The 14,427-nt window shown below is 37.6% G+C and overlaps 1 protein-coding gene across 1 annotated transcript; it reads left to right on the top strand.

Annotated features, from left to right (window-relative positions):
• The first annotated feature begins 11,090 nt into the window (after positions 1 to 11,090).
• On the top strand, positions 11,091 to 13,839 carry LOC118488326 (WAT1-related protein At5g40230-like). The gene is made up of 3 exons (XM_035985714.1): positions 11,091 to 11,561; positions 12,859 to 13,010; positions 13,480 to 13,839. The coding sequence occupies exons 1-3, from the start codon at positions 11,412 to 11,414 to the stop codon at positions 13,622 to 13,624; spliced, it is 447 nt and encodes a 148-aa protein (XP_035841607.1). The 5' UTR covers positions 11,091 to 11,411; the 3' UTR covers positions 13,625 to 13,839.
• Positions 13,840 to 14,427: the final 588 nt, after the last annotated feature.

Consider the following 14,427-nt stretch of genomic DNA (forward strand, 5'->3'; position numbering starts at 1 on the left):
TCTGGATATGCATGATCAATCAACATCTGCACAAATCTTGGATAAATCCAAGTCTTACTCTTTGTTGTAATGTTTTCGGCCATGTAATGAAAAACAATGTGCGAAAAATTGTATTTCTTGTTCAGAACCAATGTTGTGACCATATTCATCTGGTAATCACGCATGGTATCATACCCTCCTTTGCAATGGCAAAGAGACATTAGTATAGAATGAACAATAAACTTGTAAGGCTTTTGAAACTTTGACTTCAAGTAATTTACAGCGTTTAGTGCACCATCATATCCCATCCTCAGCATACATCCCTTGACCATTCTTTCAGGAAACTTTGTTGGTGAATTTTTGTCATCTGGAAAATTTAACACTTCACGAATAAGTGCCTCTGTAACAACAATTGTCTTCTCCTCATTATGCTAATTCACAACTGAATGAATCACTTTGTTCTTTTCATTGTAAGTTGCATGCTTCCAAAAATGTTCCACATGTGATTTGTACACAGGACGTTGATCTGTGAAAGCTTTCTGAATTGGTATTCTTCTCATGAACTCCAGAATGCTGCTGAATTTTGTTAGCTCCGTATTCTTTTCCACATCAAAGTCACAACAGCTGTTGTGCAACGGATCAAATATCACATTCGAACCCTGCAAATCAACAAAGCACAGAATGAATCAACACTTAGAAAAATTTCAACATCAAACAATTTCAAGCGAAATCACATGTAATGACAGAGCATTTCAAGCGAAATCACCCAAAGTAGTTTGGAGCGAAATCATCATGTCACTTAGAAGCGGAATCACAATGGACACATTGAAGCGGAATTATCAAAACACTTGGAAGCGGAATCAACTTGACACTTTTGAAGCGGAATAACACAGAAACTAATTTGAAGCAGAATAACAACATCCACTTAGGAGCGGAATCAACAATCATGCTCAATTTCAAGCGGAATCAAAAAGAAACTTTCAAATCTTCACTGATGATGAATTTGAGCATGTTAATCCGTTAATCTGTTAATTCCGATCATGAGGATATGTTTTAATTTCATTTTGGCCCTCTGAAACTGTCTAGATCTAAGATTGTACCATCAGTTCATCGTCAAACATCTGCAAACTCTAGATTTTATACAATCAAACACACACACACACATGTTTTATTAGACAATCCGACAACAGTGATGTGTTTTATTGTTCAGATTTATCATTTTATAACCCTACATCTATGTTTCAGTTCATGACTATCTCCGACAGTCCAAAATATACATGAAATAGATCAAATTGGAGCTCAAATCTACCTTTCCCATGATCGTAGTTGAGTTAACCAACTAAAATCACTAAAACAAACAACAAATCGGCAGAGTAACGGCTTGAAAATTCGATGTCAGGGTTTCGCTTGAAAAATCGCCCAGAGCAGATGACTTGAAGCGAAATAGGAAGAATATGATTCAAGCGGAATCAGATGGCCTTTTATAGGTTGTCTGATTTCGCTTGAGATGTACATGATGCTCACAAGCGAAATCACTTAAGAAGCTTTTAAGCGGAATCAGATGCAAAGCAGCTTCAAGCGAAATCTCATTTTAATACATTTCAAGCGGAATTAAAAATCATTTTCAAAAATTTTAATTTTTCTAACATTTTCTGATTTTTAACCGACACACCCATTTTCTGATTCTGTAATGGGGTGAAATGCGAGACCGTGAGAGCTCAGGTCAGAACTTCCGTTCAGCAGAGAGATGACGGCTCAACTTTGGTGGGTTCCCTTTAGAGAATCATTTTACAATAGCACATGATTAACATTTTGCAATGTGTTATCATTTTTTATGCTGAGGGGAGGCTTTACAAGTAAAGCACTGCGTAAAGTATTATCCGGGGACTAGGTCAGAACTTCCATTCAGCAGAAGTCCCGGGATAATACCCCAGATATCACTAAGCATAAAGACCTAGTATCTCAGAAAGAGGGACCTTTCAAACGAGATTTCGGGGGTTACCCATATATCCTGGAGATGTTCCCCACGTAAAAGCAAGTAAATTTTAGGTTTATATCCCAAACAAATCTACTAATTTTGTAAAAACCTATCGGCACGTCATCAGCGAGACTGCTTAATGCATTTTAAACGTTACATTTCTTTAGCGTACTGTGTCTATCTAGCTGATGTACTATCATTTCCCCTATTATACACAAACTCTTTTTCAAGTTTTCTAATGTTTTTGGATTTTTCAATTTTATCATGTTTTTGTATTTTCTGCAAATTTCTCCCCCAAAAAAGAAAAACATATTTTTGTGTTTTTGTTTTTATCGAAAAGTAGAAAACAAACTATACAGAAAATTGATAACACGACATGGTTCACATCTGATCGCCGCCCTCCTCGGCTTCACATTTTACTACCCTCCCAGAACGCAGATTTTTCATCCCATTCAATTTTAGAAGATAATAAAATCTCTTTTTGTCAAAGGGTTTTGTATAAAAATCAGCTTTCTGATCATCGGTGTGTGTGTGTTCAATCCGGATTAACTTCTTCTCGGTGACAATCACGGATAAAGTGGTGACGGATTTCGATATGTTTTGTTTTAGAATGGTGAACCGGATTTTTAGTGATGCTTATAGCTGCTTCGTTGTCCACATAAATCGGCGTATCCAAGAATTGCAAACCGAAGTCGCGCATTTGCTGTTGGATCCAAAGGATCTGTGAGCAACAGCTGGAGGCTGAAACGTATTCTGCCTCACACGTAGAAAGCGCCACTGCGGTTTGTTTCTTGCACTGCCAGGTAACGAGTCGAGTTCCGAAGAACTGACACCCAGCAGTGGTGGACTTTGCATTCTGCTTGCAGCTTCCAAAGTCAGAATCAGCGAAACCTGATAGGGAGAAGTCACCGGAGCGAGGATACCACAAGCCGATGCTTGGCGGCCTTTCAAATACCGTAAGATACGTTTGATAATCGTCAGGTGTGACTGCTTCGGGCTCGACTGATATCTGGCACAGAGACATGTCGGGTACATGATGTCCGGTCGAGAAGCAGTGAGATACATCAAAGATCCAATGATTGACCGGTACAATGTCTCGTCCACTTTCACTCCACTTTCGTCAGGACAAATACCATGGTTCTGTGCAAGGGGGGTTGATGCAGGACTGGATTGAACCATATCAAACTTTTCCAGCACGTCATTTACGTATTTCGTTTGATGATTGAAGATTCCATCGGGCATCTGCTCCACCTGCAGCCCGAGGAAGAACTTCATCTCCCCCATCGAACTCATCTCAAACTTTTTCTTCATAACTTTCTCAAACTCTTTACACAGCTCGTCGTTGGTGGAACCGAAAATGATGTCATCAACGTAGATTTGCACAATTAGGAGATGACCTGCTACTTCCTTTGTGAACAATGTGCTATCAACTGTCCCTCTGGTGAACCCGTTGGCCAGCAGATATTGGGGAAGCGTCTCGTACCAGGCTCTCGGGGCCTGGTGTAGTCCGTAGAGCGCCTTATCCAGCAGATAGACCTTGTTCATGTGTTGTTGATCTGTGAACCCTGGTGGTTGTCCCGCATACACCTCTTCTTTTATCTTTCCGTACAGGAAGGCAGATTTGACATCCAGCTGGTACACTTTAAAGTCTTTCCATGACGCAAACGCTAGGAAGATCCGAATCGCCTCGAGTCTAGCAACAGGCGCGTAAACTTCATCATAGTCGATGCCTTCTTGCTGACTAAAGCCTTGTACCACTAATCGTGTTTTGTTCCTCACCACAACTCCTCTATCATCCCTTTTGCACTTGAATACCCACTTTGTTTTGATCAACTTTTGGTTCTCCGGCAGATCTACTAGTCTCCAAACACCCAGTTTCTCGAATTGCTGCAGCTCTTCCTGCATAGCATTCACCCAGCTGTCTTCAGTCAACGCTTCTTTATAAGTTATGGGCTCGATCTGCGAAATAAAACACTTTAATGAGAATTCTTCATGTAAGCGTGCAACAGAAGAATAAAAACATGTAAGAGCTCGGTTGATTTGGTCTCTAGTTTTAACACCACTTTGCAGGTCACCGATTATTTGCTCTGACGGATGGTAAGACAAGGTCCGAGGCATAATGGTGTCAGGCACGTTCACTTCCAATTGCAAGTTCGATATATCAAGATCAACGGTTTGATCCTCAGCTTCCGTCGAAGTAACATTTGGTTCCTCGTCAAAGGTCAGAGCGGGTTTCGTCTCTGAGTCGTCAGAGTTGTCAAATGTAGGAGCTGGTTCCTCTGGTGGTTCGTGAGCTGTTCCACTTGGTCCGGCTTCATCATTGTGAGTACCCTCGGTGGGTGGAGAAACTACTAGCGGTCTAGGCACTTGCTCCTGTGACATTGATTGCTGATACTGGTACAGAAGTGCTAGTTCCTCGTCACTCGGCTGAACCGGTAGTTAAAACGACTCCTAGAGCTTGTGATAATCGAACAGGAATCTTTGTCCGGGAAGTTATGGTGATGGAGTGTGCTTCTGACAATCCACATGCTGAACTTGTATCACTTTCCCCAGGCACGGTACGAACACCCTCTTCAACGGGCTTGCGTAACCTACAAAGAAACCATCGTTTGATTTAGCACCAAATTTTCCATTTTCATCAATAAACGTACACGGAGACCCAAATGGCTCCAGAAAATCTAGATTCGGCTTGTATCGGTGTAGCAACTCAAAACATGTCTTTTTGTACTTCTTGACGGTGAGTACGCGGTTTAAAGTGTAACAAGCTGCAGCCACTGCTTCGCTCCAGAAGAAGATTGGTAGTTTGGAATCGGCTAACATAGTTCGAGCTGTCTCTATTAGGGTCCGATTCTTTCTTTCAGCAATGCCGTTCTGTTGTGGTGTGTTTGGCGCACTGAATTCATGAAGAATCCCCTTTTCATTGCAAAACTCGAGCATTTTGTTGTTTTTGAATTCCGTTCCATTATCACTTCGAATTCTTCGGATTGGCAGCTTATACAGTGTCTCCATCTTCTTGAACAACACCATCAGCGACTCAAACGTCTGATCCTTTCTTTCTAAGCACATGACCCACGAGAATCTTGTAAAGTCATCAGTCACTACCAAGCAGTACAAATCTCCACTGATGCTCTTTACATTGACCGACCCGAAGAGATCCATGTGGAGTCTCTCAAGTGGTAATCTGATCGAATTAAGTATCTTCGGTGGGTGTGACTTCCGAGTCTGCTTTCCCTTTTTACAAGCTACACAATCATCATTCAAATGAAAATTCTTTAAGTTTACACATTCTACCAAATCATTGTGCACTAGAAAATTCATTTTACGAACATGAATGTGGCCCATCTTACGATGCCACATAATTGATTCTTTTTCTGTTGCTTTCGATTTTGACACAAAACATTGTTTTTGATGATTTGTTGGTGTTGCGACACTCATATCAAGAATATACAAGTCGTTCTCCCGTGGAGCGCGTAACAACACCATCTCATCAAGGATTTTAAACCCAGGTTTTAAAACCAAACACTCGTTTTTTGTAAAATGTACAGTGAAAGATTTATCACATATTTGAGAAATGCTAAGTAAATTGTTTTCCAACTCTACGATATAGTTCACTTTGCTTGAAGGTCGAAAGTCGAAACGCTAAAGTCGAAAGTCGAACCTTACACGATTGCTTGAAGGGCAAATTGGGGAATGGGACGAGTATACGATTTTGGATCGATGTTTGGTGTGGAGATGAAGCGTTCAAAGACAAGTTTCCTAACCTATTTAAGATTGAAAAGAACAAGTTGGTGATGGTTGCGGATCGGCTAGCCTCTTTGAAAGATGGTTCGTGTGGGTGGAATCAAAGGGCCGAGAATTTTATTGAATCTATGAAGAAAGATCTGACTGTTTGTTTGAAAATGATGGAGGATTTTCATTGCACGGATCGCATAGATGAGTGGACGTGCTCGATAGATAATTCCAGTTTGTTTTCTGTGAAAGCTACTAAAATTTGGTTGCAAAAGGAAGCTGAAGATAATACGGGCTTTGCTTTGGAATGGTGCAAGTGGATTCCGGCTAAGGTCAATATTTTCATGTGGCGTGCGGAGTTGGATAGAATCGTTACAACTTCGGCTTTGGAAAGAAGAAACATTATGGTCCCTAATAAAAACTGTGTTTTTTTGTGATGATATCATAGAGACGACGGAGCATTTATTTTCAGGATGCATATTCTCATCAGGGGTTTGGTTGTCGATAGCTTCTTGGTGCGGCGTCCCTAATTTTTTCGCCTTCTGTATTCGGGATGTTGTTACCATGCATAATTTGGTGGGCTTCAAAGGTGTTAAGAAGGTGGCGTTCCATGGGGTCATGTATGTTGCCGTTTGGAGCATTTGGCGAGCTAGGAATCAATGTATCTTCTCGGATAAAAAGCTAAAGGTCATGGAGGTTATCACGGAGATTAAAAGTTTAAGTTTTCTTTGGTTTAGGTGTAGATACAATAAGGGTTCTATCGATTGGAACTCATGGTGTAAATTTGACGTGATGTAATTTGGTTGCCCATGCCTATAGCTCTTCCTTGAAGACATGGGGTGGTTTGGTGGTTTTTATAAAGTTTACCTTCAAAAAAAATGTACGTTCTTGTGAGAGGGAATTTTTAAATGGTGGGCCCTCCCCATGTTTTGTGAGAGGGGTACATTATAACTCATCTACGACATCTTTGGTAAATCCCGAATGGATGCTTCTGATATCCACAATTTTCTCAACATTCCCGTCGCTCGCCATTGTCCCCCCTTGTTGAAACCAGCTGAAGATCTTGTAACCTCCGACGCTCCTTCGGATCAAGAGTTCACGTATCCCACCCCCAAAGTCACTGACTTTCTTTGGATCAGGAGTTCATTGACAATCGTTTTGATGAAAAAGAAGATTAAAATATAAGTTTCAGTGATGAATTTTCAACCGGATTTGTTCTTAAGTTGATTAAAAATCAAACAATAATAATATTTTAATCTAAAACACCCATTTTGATAAATGTTTTTGAGGTTGATAAAAATGTTATGGTGCCGGCATTAGGGTTTGAGTTTAAAACTTATTATAAATATAGAAAACGAACCAAAATGAAATCTGAGATTTGGTGTTTAGTTTAATAAGTTTGGGTCCAACTCATGAACACATTAAATTGCATGAGTGGTGTTCATCCTGATAGCATAAATGTAAACAAGTTTAAGATGCTTGTTTATTTTTTAACTAATTATAAATATATGTTTTATGGGGTTATCATATAATAGTAAGTTTATTTGGCTAAGAAGCCTAGGAAGTGATCTTGACCATCAATTTAGTTAATCAAGGGCTAAGATTAAATGAGGGAAATTGAAGGGAAGAAAAAAAGCGCGTGAGTTTATTTAGGGGCATTCTAGTCAATCTAAGGCAATAGTTTCTCTCTCCTCCAATTCCCTCCCATTTTTTAAACGTTAATAACTCTTTCATACGACATTATTTTTTTTATAAAAATAACACCAAAAAAACGAGCGTTTTTTATCTTTAAAACGAGTATACTACTGCTATATTTTCGAAATTTTTTTTCTAAAACCCAGTTGCGTAAAACGCAATGGAAAAAACCCAGTTGCGTAAAACGCAATAGAAAAAAAACCTTAAAAATGACATTTTTCTAAAACGCAATGCACCAAATACACAAAGAAATGTCTTATTTGTAAAACGCAATAGCCAGAAAACACAAAGAAATGTGTTATTTCTAAAACGCAATAGCCTAAAAACACAAAGGAAAGTGTACTTTCTAAAACGCAATGCACTGAAAACACATAAAAATGTGTATTATCTACAACGCAATGCACCAAAAAACACAAAGAAATGTCTTATTTGTAAAACGCAATGGCCAGAGAACACTTAAAATGTCTGTTTTCTAAAACTCAATGGACTGAAAACACATAAAAATGTGTTTTACCTAAAACGCAATGCACCAAAAACACAAAGAAATGTCTTATTTATAAAACGTAATGACCAGAAAACACTTAAAAATGTCTCCTTTCTAAAACGCAATGGCCTAAAAAACAAAAGAAAGTGTTCTCTCTAAAACGCAATGGACTGAAAACACTGATGACTGTCGTAAGGGTCATGCAAAAACCTAATTAAACTAAGTAGATAGCGTAAGTAGGGTATCGTATCCACGGGGAATATGTGGTTAGTGTTTAGCTAAATTATTTAATTAACTACTACTAATCTAGAATTGGGGTTTTAATTTATTTGAAAGAAACTAAAAAAAAACTAACTAGAAGAAAAGATATCAGATTTATAAAACGTAACTTCCTCCAAACTTCAGGTTCTAGGTTTCACAAAACTCAGTTTACTCAGTTAATTGGCCATCACATAGACATGATGTTGGAAAGTTGGTTAATTTAATATGGTAATCAAAAATAGTTCTTTGTCATCAGATCTTTTATAATTTGATTAACCCTATTTACTAGCATGAGTCAACCTACTCTATGTCACCCAACAAGTTACTAGGTTTTGTCATCAACCGAACAAGTTGTAAAGCAAGAACTCAAAACACAAGCAAATAGTTCAAAGAAACCAACACATCAATGTATTCATACAACGTTGTCAAGGTCAAAAATACATCCAAACCTGAGTATAAACTGAATAAAGTAAAAACCTAACTGAACCGTCCGTCCGGAGGAAGTCACGAAGAGCCTAGCCGCTCATGATTGTCTTCACAGCACCGGTTGTCATCCCGAGTTGATCCAACATTCCACAGTCTCGAGAGATGTGAAAATAAAATATAAAATTCGTTCCTTCTAATGCAATATGACGGCTAAGGAAGAATAATATTATCAAAAGTTATGATGATGTTTTATATCATCTTTTGACTTTTTCGGTTGAGAGTATTGATATGTTGCCCCCTTTTATTTTTCGTGGATCCCCTCAAGTCCAACATGTCAGCGCCAAATAAAACCCAGCCCACATGTGCCATCGGTTTGGGTTTCAAACCCATTACAAACAATTATCTTGCATGTCCACAAATTCTGCCCAATGTCACGTGAATGATTCTTATAATATTGTCATCCTCCAATTCCAAATAATAATAATCAACTCCACTTGTATTCTTGCTTCCCCAATGTTGGCTAGTGATGATTAATCAATATTATTACCAACTAATGTTCCTCCCCTTCGTCCCTTAGTGCTGTAGCCTACACCCCATGTTGACTTATCGAACCCGCTATTAACTCGTTTACTCTCAATTACCCATTTTAGTACCTGTTAAACACAAATAACGCCAATACACAATAAGTATATAACACATATGAATTAACATATTTAATGTACTAGTACTCTACATAAACTAATATAAAATGCGACATATTTTAATCCAACATCAAACACCTAAAAATGTGTTTTACCTAAAACGCAATGACTAAAAACACTTCAAAAATGTATTTTACATAAAACGCAATAACTAAAAACACTTAAAAATGTGTTTTTTTCTAAAACGCAATAGACAGAAACACATAAAACTCTCTTATTTCTAAAACTTATGGACACATAAAACTGTCTTATTTCCAGCCAGGGGCTCTGCCCCTTGTACCCCGCCAAGGGCTGCCGCCCCTGGGACCCTGCTACCAGGGGCGCTGCCCCCGGACCCAAGCCAAGATCGTAAAACGCAATGATTAAATCAAAAACCCAGATCATAAAAATGAAATTAAAGAACTTCTTACATGGATCGAAGTCGGTTTCTTCAACGATTGACGAAATTTGAATGAAGAAACACTTATCAGCCATCGAATCGAACAGATCGACTGATTATCTTCAAAATCACAGGAAAAAATGAGATTTTGTATGAAATTAAACTGGGTTTTCTTCAAAATAAACTGAAGAACACGTTGATCGGGTGTTTGATTCAATGATTGTTGATGAAAATCGCACTATAATGTAGTGATTATTAAGACAGAAAGTGAAGAAATGGTTGAAGATGGTGGGTTTTGAAAATAGTGGGTTTTGATGTTACTGGGAAGAATAATGAAAAAGAAAAGGATAAGATTGACTAAAATACCCTTACTCTTTATTTTAAATTTTGTCACATGTCATTATCTTATTGCTTTCTATTATTTATAGCCAAAATAAACTTTTTATTTGATCCTCACCCATGTTTTATGTCAAAGTTTTTAAAATAAAAGAAAATTAGCATAAACTTTTTAGTTTAAACCTAATTATTTTACATAAGTATTTTTTGTTACAAAATTGTAATTTTAGCGTTTTAATTTCCAAAAATATAAAATAAAAACATTTCGTGTTAAGCGGCCATTGTTGGTGTCCATTCGTGAAAACCCATGTCATGTGTTTGACATGATTATCGGATCCGTCTCAAATATTAGGGTTCGTGTCGGTTTAACTAGCCAATTCATGAAAAGGATTCATTTAAACCATGGAGTTCGTGAGTAACAATCAGGGCAATCTGGTTTGGGCCACTGATAAAAACGGCCAGTGGTCAACAAAAGTATGTCGTTTAAAACAAAGAAAACCTTAAATATACACAATAAGAACATCCGTAGGGGTAGAGAAAAGCATGTTTGGGGAGCCTCATGTGGCCACGTTGGATGTGGCACACCGCACCGGGTTGGGGTGGGATGGGGCGGAGGTTGGTGGGTTGGGTGTGGCCACGGAAGACATGCACACAAAGTGAAAATGGGAGATGATTTCATTGAAAAAATAAAGCCACATGACCATTACTTTAAAAAAAAATATTAACTAGGTAATAATTACATTATCTCTTCACATATACATGACTACTACGGCCTTTCAAATAAGAGTTTCAAATAAGAGCGTGTAAGTGTCTCTCTTGCTTACATGACGCTAAGGTGACAACACTTTGTTTTCACACTCACACTCACAGGACCACTATGTGCAATACATTTTAATGTAGTAACCTAAGCAGAAAGTTAATTATATTGTCGTTTATATGACACAAGTTCCCATGATTAACAAGGCAACGATGTCTTAATACAGGTACCTGTCACAATTAGTTGGATTGATCGGTCTCTGTGACTCTCGCATCGATCATGGGAAACCTTTCACCTGCATTCTTGATCATTCTTGTTTTGTTTAACCACAATAGGTCATGTTTTTAAGTTTTGCTTCAACCCCCGATCGACCCCAGTTAATCATTATACTTTTTACATTTGCTAGGATGGAAAAGGTACATTTGCAAAGCTATACGAGTTATGTGAAAATTGTAGGAACGTTATTGTCGATATCAGGAGCAATTATAGCAACAGTTTATACTGGCCCATCACTTTTATCGACCTCAATGAACATGGACTGGATTATTGGAGGAATTTTACTTGCATGCCAATACTTTCTACTTTCCTTCTGACTAATTGCCCAGGTAACAGTTCAAATGATGAAGTCTATATATGTTGTTGAAAAAGATAAGTGCTTCTAAAAAAACCCTTGGCAGGCAAAGATTATGTTGGAGTATCCAGTGGTCCTGGTCGTAGTGTTTGTGTTGAATATAAGTGGATTGTTTATAGCTGGACTTGCAGCCCTGATAATGGCAAGAGATTTAGAAGCTTGGAAACTAAGACTTGATGTTATTTTGGCCACTATATTGTACGTGGTAAGATCTACTTCATCTTCATGCTATTTAAGTGTAACGAGCAGAGCAAAGTCGGATTAAACTCATTTATATCCGGCTTGAACTTGACCCATTTATATCTCGAGGTCACTCATGGCTCAACAAGCCAACTCGAAATAAAGAATAAATAGTGGTGGATCTAGGGGGGGTTTTGGGGGTTCCCAGGAACCCCTCGGTTTGGAAAAAATTAGGGGAAACCTTGTGTTATTTGGAAAAAAATTATGAGAATTAGTGAAAATCTATTAAAAGGAACCCCTAGAAAAAAATCATCTGTCACTCGTCACTGAGAATAAATGTTTGGCTATTGTAGACCAATACTTTCTGGTTATTGATCATTGTTTTCCAAATAAGGAAAAGCAAATTTGAATGAAGTTTGTAGTCCGAAGAAGAAGCGAACATGTCATTAGAATAATCAATTTGAAATTAACTATGGCAAATGAAGGGAAGGAAAATAAGGAATTGGAAATGGTGGGTTTGGATTAGGGTTGGCTCAATAGTTGGGCTAAAATTTAGAATAAAATAAAACTAACATTATTCGAGCGAGTCTCAGCTTGAGCTCACCTCATCTTAAACTCGTGAAAAATTAAAAGTAAGTTATCTTGTGTTGGCTCGAAATTATACAAAATAGATTTGAGTCAGAATGTATTTGAACATGCCTTAATATTAAGTATGTACATTTTGTTAGGTTGTGAAGGCCTTTTAGGCCTAATCTGGTTTGGGGGTGGAAGACCCGTTTTCGCTTTCTTGTTCCCTAAGCTATTTAACCTAATTAGTTCTTTATATATACCTAGTCTTGTGTTGTAATCCTTGGCGTTCTAAGCATAATGAAATAACCTAGTTGCAGCCTGTGGACGTAGGTCCCCCACTGGCATCGAACCACGTAAAATTCTTGTGCCGTGTTTATTTTCTGTCTACGTGTTTATATCGTTTGTGCACATGTGTTAGTTCTGTTGTGCCGCAAGATAGCTAACACATTCGAATATTAAATAACGATATAAAAAAAGTAATGCAAATAGTGATTTTGATAAAAGGTAAAAAAATTGGCCCAAACTTAAAAGTGAACCGCTTTTAGCTGATCAAGTCCAATCGACCTAACTCAACTAGTTAGTTTAGTTTATAACTTTTAACATCCGTAGTTACTTGTTTAGCCTATAAATTCTATCAAAATTGGTGGTACTGTATCATGAACACCTCTAATTGATATATTTATAAGTCTAATTATACATGTTGATAACAAGTGAAGAAAAGATATAAGAATTGGTGTATTTGTTACATGCAGGGTTTTTTATTTGGATTCGTTAATGTTTTGGTACAATTTTGGGTGTTGCGGTTGAAAGGTCCTCTATATGTAGCCATGTTCAAGCCTTTAACAATTATAATAGCAATGATCATGGGTGTCTTATTTCTTGGCGATCCAGTGTATCTTCGGAGGTATTCATCTCAATCTCACTTTCATTCACTCACGTGTTTATGTTTTACGGAGTTCATTACTTGTGGGATGGGGGCGGGGGAGGTGTGACGGGGATTAGGGATCGGGTAATCACTATAGTTGGTGTTGATAGTAGTTATACTGGTAATCACTATAGTTGGGTGGTGTGTTATATAAGGTTTGATCATATTTAACCATAACTGAATATCTTTCATTCTTTTGATAAATGCATCTTTAAAATGATCATCGGCATGTTTTTTAATTATATATAACTTTTATAGAAATACATAGTTATAGATAAACCAATGGGACAACACTTGAACTTTTATCCACTTAAGAATTATTATATATATATGTTTAACAGCATAAATAATCTTTTTCACTTTCTTCCTAACAAAAGTAATAAAAAAAAAAGTTGAAATTTGATTTTTGTGAAGGGTTGATTTTATTGTATTGATTTGCATGATGCAGTGTTTTGGGTGGTAGCATAATAACAATAGGATTTTACGGGGTGCTTTGGGGGAAAGGAAAAGAGGACGAAGAAGGTGCATTGTCCGCTCGAACCACAACTACACCTCTACTCGAACCACATGATGCTTTAGAAGACGGTTCCTAAATTTCCGAACCCACTTCGTTATCCTGATAAAACACTTTATTATAGAAGTTATTTAAAATAATATGAAGTAAGTATTCATATTTCTTAAATGGTTGCATTTCCTTGTGTGTTAATGTAAGTGGGTGTGGACTGTGTCTATAATAGCAATATAGCATATTGTATGTCTTGTTTCATTATAGGGTAAGAACTATAGACTCACATGTTAGATGTAATTTCCACATTCAAATCACCATTTATGCATTCTTTTTTTCTCTACCTTTTATGTACAAAAAAAAAAAAAGCAATATTAGACTATGGGGTGGGGTGGGGTGGGGGACTGTGTCGGGGACATTGCTCGACACGTGTCATTTGTGGGTTCCACTAGTCTGCATCCAAATAAATGGGGTGTGAAAGAGGCTTGGCCAGGCGGCGTGAGAGTGCCATGTAGACCAATTTTTTTTATATTAATCATAGAATTTAATAAAGTAATTTTAAATAATTACAATAAAAAATACATTACAACGACAAAAAAAAATCAATCAATCATCTTCATCTTCAATGGAGTCGAATCTAGGAAGTGTCGAAACATGTTCTACCAAATCAACTCGAAGGTTTGAATTTATTTGTCTTGACTCGGTTAGATTTTGGTTTTGCGTTCTCTCTTCGTTACTAACGTCTTTGTTATTTGATTCAGTCACCTCGCCATAATATTCAACTATTGCACGCCGTTCATCCTCTAAAATCATGTTGTGTAGAATGATTCACGCGTACATCACGTTTCTTATTTGATCTTTTTCATACAATCTGCAAGGCATGCTCAAAAT

This window comes from Helianthus annuus, chromosome 16 (genome assembly GCF_002127325.2).
Source record: "Helianthus annuus cultivar XRQ/B chromosome 16, HanXRQr2.0-SUNRISE, whole genome shotgun sequence".
Classification (NCBI taxonomy): Eukaryota; Viridiplantae; Streptophyta; class Magnoliopsida; order Asterales; family Asteraceae; genus Helianthus; species Helianthus annuus.

What these genes read in the sequence shown, in the direction of transcription:
- LOC118488326 (XM_035985714.1), top strand. Translation starts at nt 11,412, where the DNA reads ATGTTGGAGTATCCAGTGGTCCTGGTCGTAGTGTTTGTGTTGAATATA. An exon ending in TGGCCACTATATTGTACGTG is followed by an intron (nt 11,562 to 12,858) that starts GTAAGATCTACT and finishes TGTTACATGCAG; the next exon opens with GGTTTTTTATTTGGATTCGT. An exon ending in GATCCAGTGTATCTTCGGAG is followed by an intron (nt 13,011 to 13,479) that starts GTATTCATCTCA and finishes TGCATGATGCAG; the next exon opens with TGTTTTGGGTGGTAGCATAA.